General features: G+C 40.7%; 1 protein-coding gene across 5 annotated transcripts in view; it reads left to right on the forward strand.

Moving 5' to 3' along the window:
- LOC100029003 (lysine--tRNA ligase-like) overlaps window positions 1-21,880 on the forward strand; it is a 49,189-nt gene extending 27,309 nt beyond the window's left edge. For 2 of the 5 annotated variants that reach the window (XM_001378844.5, XM_056824427.1), the window contains exons 13-15: window positions 1,244-1,370; window positions 1,827-1,970; window positions 2,348-21,880. In XM_001378844.5, the coding sequence (XP_001378881.3) occupies window positions 1,244-1,370; window positions 1,827-1,970; window positions 2,348-2,446 (370 nt within the window). In that variant the 3' untranslated portion in view covers window positions 2,447-21,880. Of the gene's footprint in view, window positions 1-1,243; window positions 1,371-1,826; window positions 1,971-2,347 lie in introns of those variants that run through there. The other 3 variants (XR_008917837.1, XR_459592.2, XM_056824438.1) reach the window with 3 other exon arrangements.
- Window positions 21,881-27,748: the final 5,868 nt, after the last annotated feature.

A 27,748-nucleotide genomic window follows, 5' to 3' on the forward strand; every position in this document is an offset into this window, starting at 1 on the left:
TTGTTCAGGTTGGGTTTCGGCGCCCTAGGAGCATTCAGTCTGTATCGGTAAGGAAGGGTCTTCCACAAGGTCTGAACTTTTGCTGCTTGCTAAGCCTCCATCTTGACTCCGCCCCCAAAATTTCAGAATTCTGGATAATGGAGGTCTAAAAATTCTAGGTAAAGGTCAGATCAAGGGTATCTCAATTGTCACTGAAATGAGAAAACCCAAAGCTGAAAGGACAGCCTGGTAGTAGAAGTTAGAAACGAGTATTACCACTTTCTTGATCTGCTGCTTTGGGGTGGGATGGTAGGCATGAGAGCACCACTATTAATAATATAAGGGTATTCAGAGCTATGATGGGAAGATACTAGGAAGAACCAGGTTTCTGATAGCCCATAACAATGGAAAGAATATGAAGTAAAGAGATCTGTGGCAGAAGAATCTTGTTAGAATGGAGAATAACCAGTTCATCGGTGGCCTCTATCTGCAGGTTCTGTTATGATTAACCACAGGATCAATGCAGACCCTCATTGCCTCTGGCTCCCAAAGGACCAGAATCTGTTTTACTTATGGTAGCTGTGAAAGAATAAGATGGCGGACTTAAACTGAGCTCATATTTCCTCATAGTGCCACAGTGTCATCTCAAGGTAGTAGAGATAAGATACACTCAGAGTCCAAGGCACTTGGCTCCTTTATTTGAGTTCCTGGAAACACTCCCCAACCTCCAACACATACACACAGATACACATAATACCCTAGGTGCATTGAGGCTCAGGATATGAAATAACTTGGGGTCCCCAGTTCTTAACCTGGAGTCCATGGACTTGTTTTTTTTAATATAATAACTATTTCAGTATAATTTATTTCCTTTGTAATCTTAGTGTTTCATCTTATGCATTTGAAAACATGGATCTAGTCTTCCCCAGACTGCCACAGGGGCCCACAACACAAAAAAAAGTGTAGTAGCCACAAGCTAATGGCACCAGGGTCTGTCCTGAAATTTGTCACATCTCTGCATTCTTCATTGTGGGTTTCCTACAAGGTTTAGTTGTGCAATCCTTCTGTTAATTCAGTTGTTGAATTACTGATGGACTTAGAACTTCAGGGCCCCTCTCTGAATTGGGCAAGTCACTTCTGTGGGCCTCATTTTCCTCATCTGTAAAATGAAAGGCTGAACTAGATGACCTCTGAGGTCTGGTTCCTGACCAGCAAAATGCCTTGCCTCTGATCCCTGCACTGTCCTTTGGTTCCCATTGTCCAGGCATCGCTCCAGGGATGGCCTTTCTGAGCGCTTTGAGCTCTTTGTGATGAAGAAGGAAATATGCAATGCCTACACAGAGTTGAACGATCCTGTGAGGCAGCAGCAGTTTTTTGAAGAGCAGGCCAAGGTAGGGAGGAGTGAGTGGGCAACCTCCTCAGTTACACAAACTGTAGTCCCTTGCAGATTATTGCCTGCTTTCCTTTTTTACTATACTGGTCAGCAAATAGCAGTGAGTATGTTCTAAGGAAAGACACGTATGGAAATAAAGACCTTGATGGAAAGACCATTAGGAAGTGAGGGGCAGCTTAGAATCCCTGGAAGCAGTCCTGCTAAATCCCAGGCTCTGCATCGTAGGCATGGTTCTGTTTCACAGAGAAACTTACATTCACACATTCACAGAGAATGTGAGAAATGGATTTCTTCCATGCATGTATCTAGAAGTTATAGGGAAACTTTGTTCCATAATAGTCTGTTGAGAGTTCCCTAGAATGGTAAGCTGCCCCTGAGCACTTTGTGCAGATGGATACTAAAGGGTATATGCAGCTTGTCATCAATAGACTCACTTTTTTTTTTCTCTCATTAGGCCAAAGCTGCGGGTGATGATGAGGCTATGATTATGGATGACAGTTTCTGTACTGCCCTAGAATATGGGCTGCCACCAACAGCTGGCTGGGGAATGGGCATCGACAGACTCACCATGCTTCTTACAGACTCCAGTAATATTAAGGTAAATTGCCCTTCCCCATCTCCTACTAGAGGACATATTTTCTGTGGTTCTTTTCCCCCTAACTTAAGGCTGAAGAAATATTAAGTTCTTTACTTCCCCAGTTAATAAAAAAGCAGAATTAATGCAAGAAAAAGTCTGTCCTTTCCATCTATTTTGTAAAAATTTCTGATTTGGAATGACTCAGTCCCCCTAGAGTAACAGCTAAAGGCAAAAGGAAACCAAGTTATTTCTGCTTTCTGGTGTCCACTGGACACCTCCCTGCAAAGTTCTCTAATTCCTGATTTCTATTCTGAAAGAGAACAATTTATGGTGGAATAGTGGCATTAGAAGAATTTTACACACAGCTTCATATGTACGGACATATTTCTCTCTTGTAGGAGGTTCTTCTCTTTCCTGCCATGAAACCAGAAAACAAGAAGGTGAATCCAACAAATACGGCTCTACCAGAAGACCCATCAATTGTCACCATCAGCTAGACGGTAACTCGTGCATCATGGCCAACTTTTCTGACTGTCATTTGTTCAACTTCTGCAACACAGTCCATTCACTAAGCACATATTAAGCACTTAGGCTGTGCCAGGAATTGTAGTGGCTGTAGGGGGTACAAGGACAAGAATGAAGCAAACCCTTTTCTCGAGGAGAAACTCCAGGGTCCCACTCTGCCATTTGACATGTTACTCAAATGAGACAGCACCATGAGGACAGCTGGCTGCATCTTGTTCCCCAGTCAATCATACCAGTCTCACTGTTCTACTTCATTTCCTCTTAACCTTGGAATACCTCCATTCCAGCCAAATCTGTACTTTAGCAGGTGTGGCTGCTTTCTTAAACTTCACTTGGGACCCAGTGCTAGCAGTGCTCAGAAAATGAACCTTTTTACTGTGAAGAGCCATATTGAGAGTGAAATGCTACCATTTTGAGATTCTTTTAAGGAAAACAGGAATCATCTGACAGGAGGACACAGCATGGTTAGAGAGATGACAGGATTTGGAGTCTCCTGGTTGTGGATGCCCTGTCAGCTCCTTACAATGGGACAGTATCTGGTAAGTAACTCTAGGCATCATGGTCTTCAAATGAGAAATGAAGGGACTGTCCTCAAGCAGCTCAGACCATTTAATTTCAGCAAGACATTCTTGAACACCTATAGGCGGAGGCTAAGCACAAGGGGAGAAAACACTTTCTAGTAGAATTGATACATGGGCTGAACCTGGAAGAAGTCTTGGGATCTGAGAGACAGGGGTCAAAGGGAGTCTGTCCCACACTTGGCGATCATCTGGGCAAAGATCTAGGGGCAGAAGATGAAATGCCAAGTTTGGAGGAATGGCTCAGTTTGATCAGCTGCCTAGTAGAAGGCATCTACTTTTATTTTAAAACCCTTTCTTTCTTAGTCTTAGTAACTCCAGGCCTAGCTCTCTATCCACTGAGCTACCTGATTGCCCTAAGGTAGTTTTAAGCATTTTTGTGTGTTTAAAAATTTTCCCACCAGTGATGACATATTTTTTTTCTTATTGATGTATCTGATAAGTCAGCAGATATATCATTTACAATTTTAATTGACTCAATGCGTAGGATTCATGGTAAAATAAAGGGTTTTTTTTTTAACACATTTAATACATTTTGTTTTTCAGATTCATAGTCCTGGGCCTTAGAATTAGAAGGGCCTTGGTCCTTCTAGTTCAACCCTTACCTGAAATGAGAATTCCCACCATAGCATATCCAACAAATGGTCCTCCACCCTCTGCTTGTAGACCTATAAGGTTTAGGGAACCTAGCAGTGCTGAGAAAGAGCCCATCTTATTTCTAGGCAGCCTCCACTATTAGGAAGCTTTTCCTGAGGTCAGACCTAAATTGTATGACTTCCTAGTTTTGCCCTCTAGAGCCAGACAGAATAAGTCAGATCCCTCTTTCACAGGGCAGAGCTTCAAATATTCCACATCATGTTCCCTAAATCTGCTCCAGGCTAGCCTTCCACCATTTCTTTAAGTCATTTCTCATGGCATGCACTTCAGTCCCTTCATTGTCCTAGTTGGATTTCTCTGGTTACTCTTCCAGTTTATTCATTGGTCTTATACTGAGGCACCTAGAATGCAGCACAGTACTGCAGATAGGGTCTGATAAGGGCAGAGAATTCCCCTTACCTCCTTGCTCCTGGTCTGCTTCTCAATGCAGCCCCAAACAAATGAGCCAGTTAGCTGCCATATCAATGCATGCTGACTCCCCCAGTTTGCAGTCCATTGACTCCCATGTCTTTTTCAACCAAACTACTTTCTTCCAAGCTTCTCCCATTTTCTGTGTGTGAAGCTGGGGTGATTCTGAGCCGACCCTTCCGGTTGAGCTAGCACAGGGCCCAACTCATTGAAGTGGGCCCTTCTCAGTGCATGGTGTTGATGGATTGGTGACTAAAAGGATTATCTAAAACATTCTCCAGGGTGTGGTTTAACTCAGGAATGCAGAGGAATAGGAGTTCACTTGTATCACACAGGAATGAGTGCCAGGAAGACTGTCAAAAAGCAGAGAGAAGAATTTGAGGAAGATTCCATGTAGAATTTCACAAACATTTTGTGTTCTGTGTTGGGCTAGGGGAGTCAACCACTTCTAGATTAAACACATAGCATCACTGTAGCAAAGGATGTTTCTGTGTGTAGAGTTACAGCAGCAGATATGTTGTTTAAATGACCCAGAGTTTTTGTCAGAATCCTTTTCCCTAAAGTCTCTCTCTTCCCTCCTTGCATAAGTATTCAGTGGAGAATGCCAACTTTGGTATAGCCAAAATATGTATACTATCAAAAGGGTAGGAATGAAAGAACAAAAACAAGCATTTATTAAGCTCCTACTATTTCAGACACTGCAAGGCACTTTGCAAATTTTATCTTTTGACCCTCAGAACAACCTTGAGAACTAGGTCTATTATTATATCCTTTATTGCTAAAGAAACTGAGGCAAATAGTCAAGAAACTTGTCCAGGGTCACACAGCTATTAACTATTGTTATAAGCAAGAGAGGGTTAGAGCATCTGGCATCTGATTGTGGGATCAGGCCTGGGCCCTTTTGGATCTAAGACCTTCCCTGGGGCCTATCAGGGACCCTTTCCTTAATATAAGCTAAGGGGGGTTTAGTTTTAGTTTTAGCCAAAGTCAGGAACTGGGGATTTAGGCAGTTAGGGAGGACTAGAGTAGAGAAAAATAACTGAAGAAATCTCTGTGAAGAGATATTAGATCCTGAGTTATTAGTTAGACAAATTAGCTATAGGTTATCTAATACCCTTTGACCTTATTCTTTTATTAAATCTACTTCCCATTTTATTTGAGTGGTCTGTATATGTCATTTTAGAGTCAGGCTCTGCCTGGCTTGGTTTGTAGGCCTTCCCAAAACCCTGTTAATCTTCTGATACTGGTCCAAACCTATCCATCTGGTCCCATCCCCAAACCACCCTCCATTACAGTTTGGCTGAGCCAGCAGGTTTGAGCCTAGGTTACTTTTGGGCAAGGCTGAAAGGGATTTTTTGAACCTGAGTATCAGTCATTTTACAAACAGTTGAGAGGGAACTCTGAGCTGAAGAATTTTCCTGAAACTGTCACTCAAGTGCCACCTGGCAGTAAAATTCTAAGGGGCTTGCTTGAGTGAAGCTGCTGTCCATTCAGCACCACAGTCACATGTCAATCAAAACTAGCTGCTGTCTGCTGTCCAGTGCTGAAGTCAAGAAAGTTCTTTAGTAGAGGTTTACTTTTTCATGGTGGCTTCTAATTTTATAATACCAATTTTGTTTTATTATTAAGTGTTGTTCTCACATTATTCTTGTATGTTCTGTGTTAGAGGGAATAATGAAAGTGCTGTATGCTTGTTTGATGTTGATACCTTTTGTATTCTTGATTGTGATACCAGAATTTTTTTTTGCCAATTGTTAGCTTGGAATGTAATAAGACCTGTGATGAGATTAACACTGCAGAGAGTGTGTTTCTACTTAATTATGATTTTGTTGGCTTTTGGTTGTGCATACAAATTTTATTGGATTTTTATTGTTACTCTATATAAAATCAAGGGTGTTTTTACTTAGATATTCCGGGATTCTGAGATGAAGCCGATGTTGATATTGATGCAAGCAATGATTGATATGATGGAAAAATGTTATAATGCAACTCTTGTAAATACCACTGTAAATAGGAAAAGTACTGGTTCTGAATTTTAAAATGCTGATGTGAATGGTATTAGGTAATCAGCAGAGGGAAGTGATATAACACCAAAGACTCCCTGTAGGCTAGAAAGGGAAATTGAGGCATTGGATAAAACACCTGCTTCATTGTTTCCTTTAAGAGACTCTGCCTTTTGTTACTCCAGACAGGGGGATTATTCATCTGAAATCTCATGAGAAATTCTCATCTGAATTAGATGCCATAAAGAGGAGAACCCCTAGATATTTTGATGAACCTCATAAGGTAACTGTGAGTTCAAGGGGGTGATTAAGATCTTTGACCCTGATTATGCTGATTTTTCTCTTTTGTTGTAAGAACTTCTAACTAGAAGAGAGAGGGAACAGTTTATAGAACAAACCTGAAATAATCCTAATCTAACACCATGGCCAGAGAATTATGAGGAAATTGGCTTGGATTCAGTGTAGAGCTTTGAAGCAAGCAAGCAAGTCTATCATTGAAGTAATGAAGAGAAATTCTAGGAGACCTGACAACTGGTCAAAATTTGAATGCATAAAGCAAGATAATAGGGAGTCACCTACAACATTCTTGGACAAACTTATGGAAGCTGCTGAGTTGCAATTAGGTCTCGATGTACTATCAGAGGAGATTATTTCTCACATCAGGAGGCTGTTTGTTAAAAATTCCTGTGCTGTGGTGAGAAATTTTTTTCTGAAACTGTCCAGATTGGGAGACAGTTTTTGGTCTTGAGGAATTTAAAAGGAAAGCTTGTTATGTAGTTGCAGCTGACAAAGATAAGCATTCAGACGAAAAAGATAGTGTTATAGAAGATCTGAAAAAACAATTACAAGAAGCTTACCCTGCCAGCCAAACCTGAGGATGTTCTCAGCTTTTCTCCCACTAGGGAGGATCTAGAAGCAAAACCCCAGCAGGGGTCTTGCCTCAGAGTGGGATGGCTCAAATGACTATCATTCTTGTATTATATACCCTTTCAAAACTATATCAAGAGGCTTGGCAAGATTCTGACTGATTTATGAATGGTTTAATAAAGGATCTTGGGTAAATTGGGTGAAGGAAGGAGGGGATTGGTTACCCTATTGTCTCCTATTCGGTCTCTAGCCTGAATGGTGTGAACCTCACCCTTTCAGGTTTCACCAACCTGTCCCAGCTAAATAATTCCCTCTATTAATTTATATATCTATTTGGCCTAAGAGACCACAAAAGGAATAGGTGCAGGAATGCAGGAAAGGGCAAGAGAGCTGGACTCTCCTTTCTGTGGATCCACAGTCCCCTGTAAGGGTTTGAAATATCTTCTCCTTAGTTCAGAGGTGGTTGGAGATGTCCGATTGAAGAAAGATCTCTAGGAAGCTTAAATGTAGGAACAGGATTCTCTCAGATGGCTTTCAGTAAAATCCCCAGTCTCAGAAATAGGTCTTCTCAGGTCAAGGACTTGGCTCAGAAGCCCCCTAGAACCTCCTTAGAACTTTCCCAGGTCAGTTTCCTTTCCCAGAATCCTTTGCTCTCCAACCGACACTGACTCTGCCTCAGCCCTGATGTCAGGGTTCCAAAAATCCCTTATGCACCCATCCTTACGGAAGGTGTATCCAGAGTTCTCAAGTGCTGGATGAATCAATGCAAAATGGATTTAAGGTTAATGGTATTGGAGGTAATGAGGATAATGTTAATGAACCTATAAATAACATAAATCTGAACTTCTGTTTTGATGATATTAGGAAGTATATAGGGTTGTTGTTAGATTAAGTTTAGGGTTGATAAGTTAAGGTAGAGTAGTGAATTACATTACAACATATATTATAACATATAGTACATAGTACATATTATATACCACAAACATGTAAATAGATATGTAAATATATATAGTATATATTATAGTTAGGGTTGAAAATTGTATTATAGGGTATGTAAATGTGTACATAAATATTTGTATGTAATGCAGGTAAATTTTGTATGTATTAATATATTTATATGTGTATAGCATACATTTGTATATTGTGTGTATTATATGTGTATATGTGTAAAATTATGTTTGAGCTTAATATTTGATACTAAGCTCTTTAGATGAGATAATTAGAAGCACAGCTCTATGTAACACTTTGAGTTTTGTGTAATAATAAGGGTTTTATTTAAAATAAGATTGTTTGAAGTTTCATCTACTTTGGAATGTATTTTGCATAAGTAAGTATTGATGGATTGGTTTGATTTTTTGGTAAAAATGTATGTAATGTGTTTATTGTACTTTTTCTAAAAATTTGTTATTTTCTGTTTTATACATTGCAATAATTTTGATAGGATTTTTTGCATTAGTTTATAAGAATAGTATTTTATTACTTTATTGTCTTGCATGAAGTTTTGTGTTAGTATTTCTTTTTTGATGTTTTGCCTATGCACATATTTGCTTTGTATTTTGAACTTTGTAACTGTTCATTGTAAAATTTTTCCCCTTTTCCTTTCCTTTGAATCCATAAGGCAAGGTAGTGTTAGATCGGATAAGATTATCCGATTATTAAGTGAGTGTAAACTGTTTTATTATTTTGGGTAAGAATTTTAGTTTAGGTGAGATTTAAGTTTGTTGGTACACAAATGCCAAAACATTGTTTTCAGCAATATTTTGGCTTTGTGCAAAGGGGGGGGGGGAGGGCACTGTTATAAGCAAGAGAAGGTTAGAGCAAGTTGCAGAGGCATGAGACTAACGGAGAGAATTCTAGAATGGAAAAGTAAGGGAGAGACAATTAACTGAGGTTTGGGAATCTTTCTCTGGTTTGACCTGGAGAGTCAGGCTGCTTTTCCTTTGGGCTGATACTACCCTATATTACCCTGAATTCCCTATTCTGTTTTGCTGTCCAGTTACTCAACTGCTCTGCTACTCTGCCTGCTTTGCTGATTGGTTTTTTCTGCAGTTCCTGAACTGTGATCCTGAACTATCTGGCATCTGATTGTGAGATCAGGCCTGGGTCCTTTTGGATCTAGAACCTTCCCTGGGGCCTATCAGGCTTACACAGACCCTTTCCCTAATATCAGCTAAGGGAGGTTTAGTTTTAGTTTAGCCAAGGTCAGGGACTGGGGATTTAGGCAGTTAGGGAGGAGTAGAGTAGAGAAAAATAACTGAAGAAATCTCTGTGAAGAGATATTAGATCCTGGGTTATTAGTTAGACAAATTAGCTATAGGTTATCCAATACCCTTTTACTTATTCTTTTATTAAACCTACTTCCCATTTTATTTGAGTGGTCTGTGTGCATCATCTTAGAGTCAGGCCCTGTCTGGCTGGGTTTGTAGGCCTTCCCAAAACCCTGTTAATCTTCTGATACTGGTCCAAACCTATCCATCTGGTCCCATCTCCAAACCACCCTCATTACATTATCTGAGACTGGATTTGAACTGAGGCCTTCCTGATTCCAGACCCAGTGCTCTGTGTACTTAGCTGCCAATAGAAGAGAAGAGGTTTTAATTAATTAGGAGCTCATAAGTTCTCTAGGATGAAGGACTCTTTACCCCCAGGAGAAAGAAAGGCTATCTGAAGAGGTTGAGATTTGAAATAGTTTGGGGACCTGGCTTAGTGGATAGATTGCTGACCTCAAAATCAGAAAGGATATCTTTTGAATCCTGCCTTAGATTCTTACCAGTTAAGTTGCCTACCTTCTCTAATCCTTAATTTCCACCTCTCTAAGTGGGAATAATAATAGCATCTGCCTCACAGAATTGTTATAAGGATTGTATAAGATAATATAGAGTGCTTTGCAAACTTTAAAATGCTTGTAGGAAGAAAGCTATTCCCAAATAGGAAAATGAATTCTTCCCTTGTATAAAGGAGGTATTTATGAAAACATATTCTTTTTAGTTGAAGATTTCACTAGATAGTCCTGGATAGCTGATATAACCTAGTCAGGAGAAAGCTTTGGTTTTGGAGTAAAGAATATAGCACTAGTTGTATGGGAATTAAAATAAGATAATCCAGTATACTTACAGAAGGAGAACATCCCCAGAGTAACTGTGCCTGAGATAAAGAAAAAGTCACAGTAAAATATTGTGTGAAATAAGAGACCCCAGATTATGCAATATGGAAGTTACTAAGCCCAATCATTAAAGTACTGAATATCAAGTTTTCAGTCTCAAATTCTATTTGTAAATGAACATTGGAAACTGAAAGAGCTCTAGAAAAATGCTTTGCTGGTGCTTTTCTAGCTCTTAGACCTGGGTGTATTATCTATGTGGCCAGACCAGCCATCATAAACATGTGTAACTTGCCTCTGGAGACAGAGAGGGCCTCTGAGCTCTGAACTGGCCGGTAAGAGCAAGAGCCAGAGCCTGAGGACACTGCTGAGCTCTTAAATTAGCTCAATGCTCCTTTGCCTAGAATTTATGACCACATCAGCCAAAGCCTTGGTAGACTTGCGGGTCCTTTATTCTCTCCAGGACTGACCGTCAGTGAACCAACTGCATGGAAGTAGATGAGACCAGGAGCTTGAAGGGGAATTGAATGAGATGTGTTAGGTCTGTAGGAATTCTGTGTCTCCTGCCCCTCACTTGGGACCTAGCGATAATTAGCCTATAGAGTATGGTTAAACTTAAGAATGTTGAGGAGGAAATTCTAGTCTCCTGATTCCTCCTGTCGGCATTCTCGGACATACCTGCTCTCCACCAGTCAGCAGAGCGTGAGCTAGGATGTGAGGGGCCCTTGTATCCTCTGCTCTCTTGTCCAATTGCTGCTTTTGCCCTGACAAACACCAGCCCCGGCTTACCTTCATTATTTGCTACCGAAGCTTTCTGGAGAAATGCTTGCTAAATGACTTCATGACAAAATGATGTCATCTAATCTTTACTGGGTCCTTCTGTACAAGACCACTTTTACTGATTGGCCTGATCTACTACAGGTGGAAAGTGCACTGGACCACAATCAGCTAGACCCGAGTTCACATCTAACCTTGGCCCCTTCCTCACTGTGTGACCCTGGCACGTCACTTTTGTTGGCCAAGAGCATCTGCCTCCCAGGGTTGTTGGGAGGATCAAAGAGAATATTTGAAGGATGCTTTGCAAACCATAAGGGCTATATAAATGCCCCTATGCTTCTAAGCATCCATCGCGACGATACCCTGACACAAAATGGCTCTTCCTGTTCCGGAAGTTCCCTCTTTTCAGACAGCTCCCCTCTCCCAAGCCATCAAGGACCAGGAGAACTTGGAGCAGGATCTCCATAGCCTTAGCCTCCTCTGTGCGCCTACAAACCAGAGGAAAGGTTCTAGGAAGGGTGCAAGTACAGCCTGAGCCAGACTTGATTCATTAACGGATTTTTAGGAACATGTCAGTTTATACAGTGAGGCATACCAAAATTTTACCTGACTTTTGATTTCCTGTAAAAAAGATTATAAAAAGAAAACTACTGTATTTCAAAAAATAAAATTTGGTGCTTGTGGATGGAAGTTGTCAGTATCCAGGGCGTTCCTGAATGTGGAAGGGCCCTATTTGTTTCCAGTGACTGGTGCTTTGATAGAATGTGGATGGGGAGGGTTTTTTCCCTGTGTGCATGTTTAGTGACATTTATCCACAGATTCTTATGACTGTGAAGCATCTGGTGAGCATAGCCGAGGCTGGGGCTGCTGTGCTGTACAGAGAGCTGGGCATGCAGTCAGGTGAGCCTCAAACGATGAGGCGCCTCCAGCTAGATTCTGAGCTCTTGCTCAGGGAAAGCTGGCCCATCAGACTCGTCAAATTAAGACAGGCCGCCTGCCATCGAGTCACGTTTTTGTAGGTCAGTGACCAGCGCCGAGTCTGGGAAACCTTATGGCCATCCCTGGAGGTCAGGTAGAAGGTTTCATTTCCCAAACCCTGCCTGAACGGAAGCCAGGTCAGGTGCTGAGGCAAGATTTGCAATCCTAAGAAACTGAATCCCTGAAAGGCCTGGACCAGCGGTTCTGGGCCGGATCCTCGGTGCGCACTGCACAGGGCTGTCCAGGTGCTGTGCAGCCTCATAGATCTCCTGTTGGCTTGGGCAAGTTGCCTTCATCAGACAGGAGTAGCGCCTATCCTTCATTCAGCCTGCCCCACTGCTGCCCCGTGAGATACGACTGTCCATCACAAGCCTATCTTGGGCATTCTTGGGAACAGAACACAGCCCGGAGGTCCCACGCCAGGTGGAGAGAAGGGTCAGGGAAGGGAAGAGGCCCTGCAAGCTGAAGAAGCCAACATGGCTGTAGAAATGTCTGGCCATCTCCAGCCCACTGAAGGCCTGTTTATTACACAAAGTCTTGCATTCAGACCCACAAATGGCATCACCTCTCTGAGAGGCACCACCAGCCAGGGAGAAGCACAAAGCCCCGCTCGTCTCCCACACGAAGGCGTCAGTTTGTCCTGTGGATCTGGGGGCCAAGCAGCTCCCAAGGACAGTCGAGTCACAGAGAATGATGGAGCAGACCAGATTCTGCACTCACTCCTGCAGCACAGGAACCTTGATCCTAAAGAAAGCCAGCCACATGGGCCAGCAGGGCTCTATCAGGTAGAAGGAGTCTCGGTGCTGCCTCAAGATTTTCCCCATGACAGGAGCAGCGCCTGCACCTCTCAGCTTCGTCACACTTCGACCAGTGCTGGGAAGTTGGAAGAAAAAGATGGTGCCGGCTGACCACCAGGCCAGAAAGAAAAAGAGCCTTGGCTTGTTTTCCAGAAGAACTGGAGTGCAGAAAGCCTAAGTCCAAAAAGATGTGCTCTCAAACGTCCGGGTCAGGCTCTGCCCTCCCTCCCCATTTCTCTCTCTCCTTTCCCAGACATTCTGTGAGGAGCTGGTCTGAACCTAGCCATATCTGACCCCAACTTCCCTTTCCTTGGTGCATTCCTCCATCCCAGGTCCTCTGAAGTCCTCCCTAATTCTGCCTTCCTCTAGTTCTACTGTACCACAGGAGGGTTAAAAGTGCCTGATCCCAGCGCTAAAGGCTCATTTTTGTCTCTTTCCATATGACCTCCTTCCCTGCGTAGCCTATGAATATGTCCTGGTCCTCAGGCCATAGGACTTCAGCGTAGCTTCCACACACACCCCAGTGGAAAAGTGAAGTGTGTCCCCACTTCTCCCTCCAAACGTGGGTCCTTCTGGTTTGTGTTCTTATGACATAAGCAACCGGGAAAGAGTGACGTCACAAAGAAAGTCAGCATGCCGTTGGCCTCACGTTGGAAGGCGGCCAGGGCTTTCCATCAAGTAGGAGAGATTCTGGTGGGAGCTAAAAATGTGCCCAAGATAACATCTCTAACTTTGGTCACGTAGTAGGAGTTCTTCAGTCAAATCTTCCAGTTAGAGTACAAAAGTAAAAGGCAAAATAATTTTTGGTAACTCCTGGCTCAGAATCCATAGCCCTGAGATCACATGGACCAGAGTCCTTCTTAAAGGCTTTCACTAGTGATTTACATTGCTCTCATCCAGGACTCAGGCCCTGGAAAGGTCTGAATTTGATTCATTTCTATTCCTCTCCTATAATTCAATTCCCTTGAAAGTTTCTGAGGCCATCCAGACAAGGAAGTTGAGTCAATAGGATTTCATTTCCCACCTCCTATGTGGTGGACACTAATCTTTAATCACTGGCGTTATAAAGAAAAGCAAAAGTAATTCCTGTGCTCAAAGAGCTCAAAATGTAATGGGAAAGACAACGTGCAAGCAAGAGAATAGATTTAGTATAAATGGAAGGTAGTCCCAGAAGGATACAAGGAATAAGGGAGGCCAGAAAAGACTTCTTGTAGTAGGTGGAATTTTAGCTGAGACTTAAAAGAAGTCCTGGGAGTCAGAGGGTGACCAGGGAACCCAGAAGGTAGAGATGAGGAGGGAGAGCATTCCAGGCTGGAGGAACAGCCAGGAAAAGTGACACATGGAGATGGGAGCAAAAGAGGTCAGTGTCACTGTATCACAGAGAATGTAAAGGACAGGAAAGATTCAGATGAGAACAGTCAGGAGCCCAGCTGCCCCCAGTATATTGATTTATTAAGCAATGAATGACAATTGCCCAACAAATTGACTCAGTTGCCAATTTCCCTTCCTCAGTTTAGGTTAGACCCCAAATATAGGGGAAAGTAGACTTTTAGACAGTAAAAACAATCAGGTAGGACCAATTAATTAAAAAAAGATATAGATATATAACATTAGGGTTATGATTTCTAGTTGTGTGAAAGACTAAGGCCTGGGGGCAGTTCAGCTCAGTGGAGAGCCAGGCTTGGAGATGGGAGGTCCTGGGTTCAAATGTGGCCTCAGATACTTCCTAGCTGTATGACCCTGGGCAAGTTACTTAACCCCCATTGCCTAGCCCTTACTGCTCTAATACCAGTACAAAGCAATGAATATATGGGTTTAAAAAAAAAAAAAGATTAAGGACTTTCCAAGTTGGGAGAGGGAGAGCAAACAGGTACAATTCCCTGAATTCAGGAAAAGAAGTTTCCCATTCTTTCCCAGGTATCTGTAAACAGTCAAAGGAACATGGAAACAATAACTTATTGATCCATGTGGGGCTAGTTTTTAAATAAAATGGATTGAAAAGTCCTTATCTCAGTCTTTGCATCTGACAGTGCTTCTGGTCAACATAACCCAAGTCCTTGGTTAAGGGTCTCTACATAGATGTAGACAGATGATCCAGTTTCCTACTTATGCAGGCTAGGTTTGAGCAATGCCATAAGGTTTGCTCTCAACTCCTACTATTAAATAACTTTTCTCACTAGATAGAATCTAGACTATGCCCATAATTGAATAGAAAGAGAAATAAGTTAGCTCAGGAATTGAGTCATAAAATGGGGTCAGTGTGTTCATTTAATTCCCACAATTAACCATTTCCTTTCTAATCCCCTTAATTTTCTCAAAATTAACCCCCCTTTTGATTTGGGGGGAGTTCCCACTCTCTCTCCATGGATCACTTATCTCATAAGCCCAAAATCTATAAGGTTTTTCTTATATTCATACTCAGAATTACTTATCAGCTTATGGATCAAACAACTTAAAGGCTTCACCATTTTGAGAAGAGAGATTTACATGTCACCAAAGTAACCAAGAAAACTTGAACATATGAACATCATGGAACAAAAAAAAAATACATATCACCTAATTCAATAGTGTATTGTTTAGTCCTATTAGGAGCATTCCTTGGTCCTGTGCTGTCAATAAAAAATCTATCCAAGGGAGAATCTAAAGATGTCTAATTATTGTTAGAACCTATTTTTTGTCCCCACCATCTTCAAAAAAAACCTTAAACTTAGTCTAAACCTAAAACTCCAAACTCTAGGGCTGCCTCTCTAGGGGCAAACCTAAAATCCAGGGTCCATCTCTCCAAGGGCAAACCTAAAACTAAAACATTTACCAAATCCAAAAGCCCTTGCCAAGACTTAATGGGAAAAACCAAAAAACTAAAACTAAACTTTACCTTAGCTGAGAAGAAAGGGATGGGGAGCAACAGGCTGATCTCCAGAGTCATTCTGTGAGAAAAATCTCCCAGTGAAAGATTAACCAGAAGAGCTCTAGGGAGTTTTTCTTGAAGGTTGTCAGCAGGAGGTCGAATTTCTGACTCGACCTAGCTAGCTCTGCCAAAATTGAAACAAGCAAAAGACTAAATGATTGAGGAAATGAAGATTTGGTCTTCTGAGCTTATTGATGTATTAAGCAATGCGTGCCAGTTGTGCAACAAACTGGAACCAAGCCCCTTCCTCAGTGTAGGACTAGACCCCAAAGACAAGGGAAGACAGACTTTTATACTGTAAAAGCAGTTAATCAAATTAGACCAATTAATAAAAAGGAAACAATACATTCGAGATTCTGATTTTTAGTTGTATGAAAGATTAAGGGCATTCCAAATTGGAACAGGTCCAATTCTCTGAATTGAGTAAAAGGTTTCCCACTCTCCCCATCCCTAGTATCTGTAAACAATCAAAGGAATGTGGAAACAATAATCAAGTGATCAGTATGGAACCAGTTTTTAGATAAGGTTGCTTGAGATGTACAGTTATGAGAAAACTCTTTACATTGGTCTTGGGATCTGATTGTGTTTCTGGTCAACATGGGTCCTCAGCTAAGGGTAAAGGCAGTTACAAGTGATCCAGTTTCTCAGCCAGATAGGACTAGCCCAATCCTCCCAATTCCCTCCAAATCAACAGGATTTGGCAACAGATTGGATCCAAGCAAGGAAGGTGGGAAAAAGAGAGGAGCCAAGAACAGCTTCTAGATTGTGAGTCTTCGTGTCTGGGAGGATAGTGTTGCTCTTGATGATAATAGATAAATTAGGAAGAGGAAAGTGTCTACGGGGAAAGAGAATGAGTTCAGTTTGGGGCATGTTTAAGATGTCTATGGGGGTGGGGGGGCAGCTGGGTAGTTCAGTGGATTCAGAGCCAGACCTAGAGACAGGAGGTCCTAGGTTCAAATCTGGCCTCAGACATTTCCTAGCTGTGTGACCCTGGGCAAGTCACTTGACCCCCATTGCCTGGCCCTTACCACTCTTCTGCCTTGGAGCCAATACACAATATTGACTCCAAAACGGATGGTAAGGGTTAAAAAAAAAAAAGATGTCTATGGGGCATCTAGTTCCAGATGTCCATTTGAGAGTTGGAGATATGAGATTGGAGGTCAGGAAAGATTTCAGTTTGATAAACTGATCTGAGGATCATTTGCATACAGAACCTGAATGTGGAATACGGAACAAGTTTATTACAACTAATCAGTAAAGGAAGTCTGAGCCCATAGTCAACATAACCCCTTTTGAAGACATCATCTTGCCCAAGGACCTATTGATTCTGTCCAGCCTTAATGCTTTTAAAAATAATTTAAAGATTGTTGACTCAGTTAAGAGTTTTCTGTAAGTGTGTAGATAAACAACATTTTTTATACAGCCATCCCATTTTGTTGACAGTTTTTTGTTGAATAATGGAAAAGCCTGAGAGAACAGTTTTATGTGTAGTGTACACTCAGTTCTGTCTCAGCCACTCCTGAGTCACACCAGCTCCTCCTCCTTGAAAGCCTTTTAGAAGACTCTCCTGACACTGACCAGCAATATGGCCCTGGGCTAATGGATCATTTCACCTCCTCTGGATTTATTTCCTTATCTACAAAATGGGGTTAATCCCTGTGCTTTATAGAATGATTCTGTGAGGTAGAAATGTTAAAACACTTTATGAATGGCTTCTTGATTGTTAAGATAGCACTGTATACAAGGTAAACACTAGCAAATGTTTGTTGAATTGAGCCATTGTATCTTAAAAGTGCCCCCACCCCATCTCCTTCTGGTTCCCCATCTGGCATATATTGAGATGATTGCACCACAGCCTCAATGAGTGAGTGCTCCAACCTTAAGGCTTGTTTTCTGCCTGTGGACACCAGAGCCATAACTAACATGGGCAACCAGAGCACTGACCTAGGATGCCAAAATTATTCTATTCACCTCCCAGTGATGGGAGATCACCAGGTCCTCTGCTGGTCAATTCTAGAATCATGAGAGTACAGGGGGCAGGTCATTACTCTTTTAGACCAAGTATGGCACCAACCAGAAGGGCAGTATAGATTCTAGAATAATTTCAGGGATAAGTGACAGGAGGAGACATGATCTACAGGATTTATAAAGTTCTTTAAACTCAAAAGATTCCATGAGCTTATGACTTGAAACTGTGCCAACCCCAGGAACAAGACTCTCAGCCCAACATCCTCTCCTCTTCTCTTCCCTATCTTCCAGCCCAGAGCTCTTGGTAAGAAGAGAATGGTGAAGTAAAGAAGCTTTAAAAACCAGAGAGGGTCAAATATACTGGCTCCAGTTGCCCTAAACAATTCCAGTTCTTGTGTCAAGTTTCTCAATTTAGAAAAGAGACCAATCCACTTTGTTGTGGAAGAAGACACATTCTGCTCTTTTTCACTGTCTATTTTCTGCCTCTCTGAAGCAAAGCACCAGCAACTGTTTGTAGTAATGCCAACTATGTTCATATCATTACTGCACACACAAAGGGGCATGAAATATATTCCCTATCCTTAATCATCAAACAATCTAATGGAGGAAATAGTGCATATATGTAATAAGATCCATCATATACCAGTTGAAAAATGAGTGAGATAAACAGCAAGTACTCTTCTACCATTACTTTGCACAGTGGAGGACACTAAGACGCAGTAACTAGCATCGCCATACTTGGGCAACCATTGTTTTGAAACAATTTATAAGTAAGCATGCAGAACAAAATGGTGAGGAGTTTTTCCCTAAATTTCTCCAACCTAAAAACTTTACCAAAAAGAAGTTTACATATGACATATAAAATAACCAAAGCTGAATCCACAGGATAAGAAGACAGAAACACACTGTGCAAGATAAAAACACAAAATAACAAGATAATATAATACCACACATACGGTATCATATCACATCACAACCCTGGAGGAAAAAATTAAATACTTAGCATTTCCACTCTATGTCCTCACCTTTGAAATCACTTAGCATAGAAGGCACTGAGCACAAGCAACCACCCTAACAGTGGAAAAAGAGGGAAAAAATGATTTGGAAAAAATATTAGAGACAAATTGGAAAAATAATAACCTTATTCTCAAACTTTGAGGTGAATAGATTAAACAATTCAATAAAACCAAAAGTGGTATTTGATTTTTTTTCTTAAATCTCTTGCTTAAAAGAAGTACTTTTTGAGAGCAAAAACATGCACAGAATAAAAATAATGGGCTAGAAAAACATTACTATGTACACCAAATAATTCTCAAATAAGAAGGCAAAGCAATAACAAGCATTCAAAACAATAGGGATAAATGAAGAATTACTTTTCCTGTAAGCCAATCTGATTAAAAAGGAAGAGAAGCAAAAAATCAAATGAGGGGGCAGCTGGGTAGCTCAGTGGATTGAGAGCCAGTCCTAGAGATGGGAGGTCGTAGGTTCAAATCTGGCCTCAGACACTTTCCAGCTGTGTGACCCTGGGCAAGTCACTTGACCCCCATTGCCTAGCCCTTACCACTCTTCTGCCTTGGATCCAATACACAGTATTGACTCCAAGAAGGAAGGTAAGGGTTTAAAAAAAAATCAAATGAACAAAATTGCAAATCAACAAGTGAAATTACAACAAAACTCAAGAAATGACTAGTTGAATCTAATATGTAAGTTCTATGCTAACAAAACCAAGAGCACAAAAGAAACAGAAAATCCCCAAACTTACAGTTTCACTAACTGGAGATCTTCAAACATCTCAGGCCCAGAAAAGGAAATAGAACTCAATGGGACAAAACTACAAAAGAGAAAGAAACTAGCCTAGACAATTCCATCAGACTTTTAAAGAACAACTGGTATCCATACTATATAAATTCTCAAAAATTGAGAAAGACGCCCTATCAGAATCCTCTTATTACACTTCCAGGTAACCATGGTGGCAGTCTAGATGCAGGACTCTTTCTCTCCTCACTACCTAACCATACAGACTACCTCAAAAAGCCCCCCCAAAAAAATTCATATGAATGAAGGGACTCTACAGTAGGGTGCAGCATTGAAGGTACATGGGATTTTGGCATTTCTATACCATTAGGGCATGAAAAAGCTTCCACCAAAATGCTCCCCCACCCCACCTAACGGAGCCAGAATCAGAGCCAGCACGCGCTAGGATCGGTGAGTGAGAGGCACCTCTGGGTCCTTGGCTACTGACTGAGACCACCAAGACTACCCCTGAGAGCAGCTAGACCTGAGGCCCCAGCAGGCTGATAAGCACAGACCATGGGCACCAGCAAGGAGATAGCACAGAGAGGGGGCAACAAACAGCAGAAGCTACAGAGGCTCAAGAGCTGGCCTCAGCCAAAATCCTTGCTCCTTAGCTCCATACACAGAGAGCCTGCCCATCTCACTCAGATTTCTAACTGGAAAGGAAAGGAAAAACCACCACAGTAATGGCAAACAGTGCCCAGGAACAACTTCCCAACACCAAAAAAACAAGAAGGGGTTGACCCTGGATAATTTTTACTAAGGAAAAACCCATGCTACAGAGGAAATAGAAGAGGAAATACAAATAAATGCACCAAAACCTTCCCCCCTCCAAATGGAAATTGTCCACAAGCTCTTGAAGAATTTAAATTGGAGCTTATCAAAAAGATGGAAACATTCTGGCAGGAAAAGTGGGAAATAGTTCAAAAAGAAAATAACAGTTTAAAGGACAAGAGCTTCCAATTGGAGAAACAGCTAGATGCTATGAAAAGTAGGATAGACTAAACCAAAAAGGAAAACCAGTCCTGAAAGGCCAGAATTAGGCAATTGGAAGTCAATGATCTTGCAAAACAGCAAAAATTAATAAAGCAAAGTCAAAAGACTGACAAAAGAGAAGAAAACATAAAATATCTCACTGAAAAGATGAGGGATAAGGAAAACAGAGCACAAAGAGACAATCTGAGAATTATTGGTCTACCTGAAAACCCCAAAAATAAACAGAAATCTTGATATCATACTAGAAGAAATTATCCAAGAAAACTATCCTGATGTTCTTGAACAAGAGGGCAAAATAGACAATAGGCAAATTGACAAGAGGGCAAATAGACAAATAGGCAAAATTGAAAGAGTTCATAGAACACCCTCTACACTAAATCCTCAAAAGACAACTCCCAGGAATGTAATTGCCAAATTCAAGAGCTTCCAAGCTAAGGAGAAAACTTTACAAGAAGCCAAAAAGAGACAATTCAGATATCAAGGAACACCAATCAGGATTACACAAGATCTGGCAGCTTCCACACTAAAGGGCCACAAGGCTTGGAATATGATATTCAGAAAGGCAAGAGAACTGGGTCTTCAACCAAGGATCACCTATCCATCAAAACTGACTATATACTTCCAGGGGAAAGTATGGGCATGCAATAAAATAGAAGATTTCCAAGTATTTGTAAAGAAAAGACTAGAAAACCCAAAGAACTCTCGCATTTTCTGTTGCCGTGGAGTATCCTCCCGTGATCCCCTTTACAAATGGGCTCTGTGGCCTAACACCCCGTTCTCCCGAGCCAGGTCACCAGTGATCGTCCGCCACAGACCACTACTTGACAGGGGCTGCTTGGGAGCCGCCACTAAGATTTACATCATCACAAGAAGAACAAGCAACATGGCAGCAATCCCGTCCAGCAGTTCACTTGTAGCAACCCATGACTACTACCGAAGGCGTCTGGGTTCCACTTCCAGCAACAGCTCCTGTGGAAGTGCTGAGTACTCTGGGGAAGTGATCCCCCACCATCCTGGTCTTCCCAAATCAGACCCAGGCCACTGGTGGGCAAGCTTCTTCTTCGGGAAGTCAAGTCATCCATTCATGACAACTGTATTGGAATCCCCAGAGAACTCAGGAACTTTCTAGGTTGCTCATGGCACGATCATCTGTGACCTGGCTCAGGAAGCCATGAGGAAGCAGCATGTCAACGAGCCCAGCAAAACCACCACCAGGCCTTCTGCATGAGCAGCAGCACCTTCCTGCTGCTCCCCACCACTTCTGAAGTGCACTAGGCATCAGAGCCCATTTCCCCTCCTCTCCCCTCCCTTTCCCTTCCCTTTTCATCTCCCACCTTTTCCTTTAGATTGGATTGGCTGCTTAAGCATAGAAGTAGTTGTGCTGTGTGTGTGTGTTTTTTAAAGAAAACAAAAGCAAAACACCAAAAACAAAAGCAACCACACTTGTTACTTTTTTTTTTAATATCCAAATCACCTATGTGCTTTCCAGCAGCCTCAGTAACTTTGTTTACTTTGTTACTCAACAGAAACTAATAAACTCTGAGCAGCTTTTTAATGAAAAAAAAAAAAAGAAAAGACTAGAACTAAGTGGAAAGTTTGATATTCAAATACAAAAATCAAGAGAAACATGAAAAAGTAAATAAGAAAGAGGGGAAAGGAGAAAAAATGTTTTTTATTCAAACTTTCTTCTTTAAGGGCTTCAATAAGATCAAATTATTTACATTAGTATATGGGGGAAATGTTATTTGTAACTCAAAAATTATATTCACTATTATAGTAATTAGAGGAATCATTCACAAGAAGAGATTGGGGTAATAAGTGCTATAAGATGACATGCAAAAAAAAGGAGGGGAGAATCGAGATGGCACCAAGAGATACTTGAAGAAATAAAATATATACGATAATCTTTATCACACAAAGATACACATGGGAAGGGGAGGGGAAGAATACTCTTATAAGAAGGAGAGGAAGAGAGTGCTAATAGGTAATACTTAACCCTTACTGTGGAAGAGAGAAATTGGAAAGGCATGCAGTTAGACAAGAAACAGCTAAGTAAAGACCTGTCAGTCAAATGAGTGTATTCTGACTTGGAATGTTACTGGGAAAGGCAGTTGGGAGCCAGACCAACTGTGGGGTTACCTGGTTGATCCTGGTGGCCTTTTATCAGAGAAGGAAGAAGCTGAATTTCTCTCTTGAACTTTGGAGAATCAAGCTGGAGGTGGCCTGGTGACTTTGAAGGCAGAAGAAAGGACAATATTCCCTTATTATTATCTATTACATTAGTCTCAGTGAAATCAATTCTGAGAGGGAAGAGCATCTAGATCCATTGGGGTATTGAATTCTGTCTTACCCTACAGGGAAAGAAAGAAAACTAAGGGGGCTTTGGGGGCAGGGAGTACAAAAAGGGAGGGAAAGAGAGGAGGGAGGGAACTTAATGGACCCTGAAAAAATAAGAAGGGAACAAAAAGGGAGGGAGGAGAAAGGGAAGATTATTAAGGGCCAGGATTAGGGAGACTGATTAAAAGCAAACCACTGGTTTAAAAGAAGAGAGGACAGAACTAGGAGAGGATATCAAAATGCTGGGAAATACACAAGTGGCAATCATAACTTTGAACATGAATGGAATGAACACACCCATAAAATGAAAACAAATAGAGTGGATTAGAAACCAAAATCCTACCATATGTTGTCTGCAAGAAACACACTTGAGGCAGGAAGACACAAGGTTAGAATTAAAAGTTGGGAGCAAAACCTATTGGGCCTTAACTGATAGAAAGAAGGCAGGAGTTGCAATTATGATAACTGACAAAGCCAAAGTAAAAATAGATCTGATTAAAAGGAATACGGAAGATAACTACATCCTGATAAAAGGCAGTATAGACAATGAGGAAATATCAGTAATCAACATGTATGCACCAAATGGTATAGCATCCAAATTTCTAAAGGAGAAACTAGTGGAGTTGAAGGAGGAAATAGTAAAACTATACTAGTGGGAGACCTGAACTTAGCACTATCAAATTTAGATAAATCAAATCCAAAAATAAATAAGAAAGAGGTAAGAAAAGTGAATGAAATCTTAGAAAAATTAGAGTTAATAGATATATGGAGAAAAATAGAGACAAAAAGGAATACACCTTCTTTTCAGCAGCATGTGGTACATTCACAAAGATTGATCTGCAAACAAATGCAGAAAAGCAGAAATAATAAATGCAACCTTTTCAGATCTTAATGCAGTAAAAATAATGATTAGTAAGGGTACATGAAGAGGCAAATCAAAAATTAATTGGAAATTAAATAATATGATTCTCCATGCATCGGCTGGGGGTGGGGGGGGGGAAGAGGAAAAGAAAATGATCTTTGTTTCCAATGAATAATGTTTGGAAATGAACAAATAAAATAATGTTAAAAAAAATAATAATATGATTCTCCAAAATTGGTTAGTTAGAGAACAAATCATAGAAACAATAATTTCAATGAAGAAAATGACAATGATGAGACATCCTTTCAAATTCTATGGGATGCAGTCAAAGCAGTACTCGGGGAAATTTATATCCTTGAGTTCATATATTAACAAATTAGTGAGGGGAAATTTTGGTGAATTGGACATGTAAATCAAAAAACTTGAAAGGAAACAAATCAAAAATCCCCAGATGAAAACTAAATTAGAGATCCTAAAAATTAAGGGAGAAATTAATAAAATCGAAAGTGAAAGAACTATTAAACTTATTAATAAGAATAGAAGCTGGTATTTTGAAAAAAACAATATAGACAAAGTACTACTCAATCAATTCCCATAGTTTAAAGCTTTTGGGTATGCATTGATATTATAGCAAGTATATATATGTATTAAATTTCTATTACTGCAGAAAAATATTAATTATATGTACCTTTAGTACAAGAAATGAGAAAAAATCAAATATTCTAATCAAAATAAAAGAAAAAGCAATAATAAATAAGGGAAAAAATCAAGAATTCAACGTGTCCTCAAAAAACAGCATCCACTTGTCTATGGATTATTATCTCGAATGCATGTGATAGGATGCAGTCAATCAGTCTCAACAGAAGATGCTTTCTTCACATGTGAGCAATGAATCCAAGAGTCCTTCTCTCCAACCTTTATAGATGTTGGAGTAGTTAACAATATTTGGAATAGTCCTTCCCACAAAGGCTAATTTGTTCCAGTACACTTGAAATTCTTAATATACACTATATCTCCTGGGTTGAGGTCATGAAGAGAAAAGTGTAGTGGTCCGGCTTGTACTGCAGCTCCGGATTCATGAAGTTCACGCAGTTTGTGCTGTAATACCTATACATAGGAAACAATAGTAGTATCTCCCCCTAATAGTGATGTATATGCAGGGGAAAAAGGTTTAGCCTGTATAGGTGGATATTCAAAAAGCATCTCAAACGGTGAGATGTGTAGGTCTCCTCTAGGCCTGCTTCTAAGATAAAATAGGGCCAGAGGGAGAATTTCTGGCCATTTTAAATGTGTCTCAGTGCATAATTTTCCAATCATAGTTTTAAGTTCTTTGTTCATTCTTTCCTACTATTTGGAGGGTAGACAAAACTGAAAAAGGTTAATTAATATCAACAAAATCAATAGAGTCTAAGAACTACCTTCATTATATTTGGGATGATCCTTGGGTATCCCCCTGAAGGGCACCTCCCTGAGGGGCATTAGCACCTTGAGTATTTTTTGGATGAGCACCATTTTTTATATATTGTTTTGGGGCATTATCATTTTCTTCATTTGGAACACTGTCATTATTTTCCCAATTCCTATTTCAATAATTTTGGTTTCTAAAGTTCTTATTTCTATAGTCATTATAGTTATTTCCATAATTTTGATTTCTATGATATAATTATCATCATTTCTATAGTTATTATTTCTAAAGTTGTTATTAAACTGTTATTCCTTCCAATAATCTTGAGAAAAGTTCTACATTCTATCATTCTGTGGCCCTTCTCACAGAAGTGGCAGGTTACTGATTGATCCATGGATTCCTGCAAAGGGGCTATAGTCTTTCCCTTATTTTTCAATTGTATTTTTAACATTTCAATTTCTTTCTTTAAGTCTTCCACTAACATATTGTGTTCCTCAGGTCTTTTTACACGACCCTTATAAACATAGGTTGCTACTCTCCTCAATTCTTCAAGGTCCATAGAGTCCCAACTAGGACAGCTAGTTTTAAAGCAGTCTTTTACCACTGAACAACAATTCTCAACGAATTGCCTATGTATTTGCCTAATGTCCCTTTCTCTGGACAAATCAAGGTCCATATATGTATTTCCTCCGTCAATAAGTCTGTCCATAAACTGGGAGGGGATCTCATCAATTTCTTGTCAGGTTCTTTCAAATTTTGACCATTTTTCAGGTCTATCAGAGCAAGCTCTCATGGCTGTCAATAATGCTTCTCTGGCCTGGTTTAGTTTTGTGTGATCTAATTCAACATTTGGGATCCAATGTGGATCTTCAGTTGGCCAATAATGTCCTCTTCTACCCCGCTTTGATTAGCCAGAGAGATGATATTGTTTTTGTCTCTTTTTGTCAAAAATGTCTCTAACAAATTTTCAACATCCATCAAAGTGGGGTCAGAAGTTCTGAATATGTTCTCTAATTTTTTTTATAATTAATATTAGTTCTTCCTCAAATGATGGAAGGTCTTTCTTAAATTTATTTAAATCCTCAGGGCTAAAAGGTGTGTGATGTCTTACAGATACCAAGTTCCTATCTTTATTAAAAGTGGGTACTTCCCTTAAAGGAAATAACCTGTCTGAATTATTTGGTACTCTTATTTCTGTTTCTAGGCTTCTTAATCCATTCTCAATGGGGTAGGTATGAGAAAAAGAAGGGTTAGGCACATTGAGGGAGAGGGTTTGTTGTTGTCCCATAGTGCCAGAAGGATCAGAGGTAGGAAGAATATGGGAATTAAATTGGGCAGGGTAGGAAGGAGGGGCAAAGGAAGAAGGGTCATTAGGTGGGGGGAAGGATGCAGAGGTGTTAGGGTTGGATGAATGAGTAGGGTGTGAACTTAAGGTGGAGGCATTAGGATGGTCAGTATAGGTGGGGTGTGAACTCAGGGTGGAGGTGATAGGGTTGGAAGGATGGATGGGGTGTGAACTTAGAGTGGAGGGTGTGGGATCAGAAGTATGGGCAGGGGGAGGGGTGGGTTGCTTAGAAGCAGGGTTCTCTGAGGCCAAGGGGGAAGGGGGAGGGGTGGGTTGGTTAGGAGCAGGGGGTTCTAAGAGTTGGCAGTGGGGAGCAGTGGGTTGGCTAGGAGGGTTAGTATCCAGAGCAAGGTGGGACAGAGATTCTGATAATGTTCTTAACTCTCTTTTAATGTTTCTCATAAAACCTACAATATCCCCCTGACTTTCCTCTATAAGCTCAAGCCGAGTATTTATTTCTGCATTTTGTTGAATAGTAGAAGGAACACTCAGTTGGTTTGACTGAGAAGTGGGTTTTATAAGGAAATACAATATTACAGCTATATCAATCAAAATCCCAAGGGGGAGTAGCATGTCGATTATACTTTGCCATAAACTCCATGGGATGAGCAATTTCAGAGAGGCAACAAATACGAATTTTACAAGTTTGGTCATGGAGCTGACAAGCCAGTTGTTAAGTATGTTGTGAACTGGCTGTATCCACATATTTCTAAAGTAAATACGTGGGGAGCAGGACAAGGACAAAAGCTTTACCCAGGTTTTCCTTAATCCTAATTTAGGCAGTTGTTCCCTAAAGGAAAGGATATTGAGAAACAGCTCTCCTAGCCAGGACCTTAGGGCCCTGTTGCTAAGATTTAAAACAGTTGTGTTCTATTTAATTTAAGGAGAAATCGAAATGGTTTTTACTCACCCGCTCTTACAGCTGTATTTTGAAGCCAAGTTAGCACATTTAAAAAGACTGACTGATAGAGCAAGTAATAGAGAAAGGAAAGAGATTTCACAGAAATTTTTGAGGGTTTTCGTCTGCCATAAACTGTAATGGTTCTCCTGAAGTTGGTAAATCTGGAAGCAAGGTGGCAAGGTTAAGGGTAGTACAGCATTTTAAGGTAATGTTTTCACTATTTAACAAGGTTATTTCATGCCTTGTAATTCTCTGATTTGAGAATGCCTGTGTTCTATGCCTTAGCAACAATGCTTCTACCTCATGTGGGCACATAATTGTTAATGGGCATCCCAATACCAGATCGACGGTTTTTGTAACTAGTAAGGCTGAAGCAGCTACTCCTCTAAGACATGGTGGTGCTCCTGATGCTACTGGGTCCAGTTGGGCAGAAAAATAAGCAATTGGGCACTGAGAGGTCCCAAAGTCTGAGTTAAAACACCTGAAGCTACTCCTCTTTGCTCATGCACATACAAAGTAAATGGCTTTTGTAATCTGGGATGCCTAGAGCAGGGACAGACAGTATAGCCTGTTTTATATCTGATAGAGCTGAC

The sequence above is a fragment of the Monodelphis domestica genome, chromosome 1 (genome assembly GCF_027887165.1).
Source record: "Monodelphis domestica isolate mMonDom1 chromosome 1, mMonDom1.pri, whole genome shotgun sequence".
In the NCBI taxonomy this organism is placed as follows: domain Eukaryota; kingdom Metazoa; phylum Chordata; class Mammalia; order Didelphimorphia; family Didelphidae; genus Monodelphis; species Monodelphis domestica.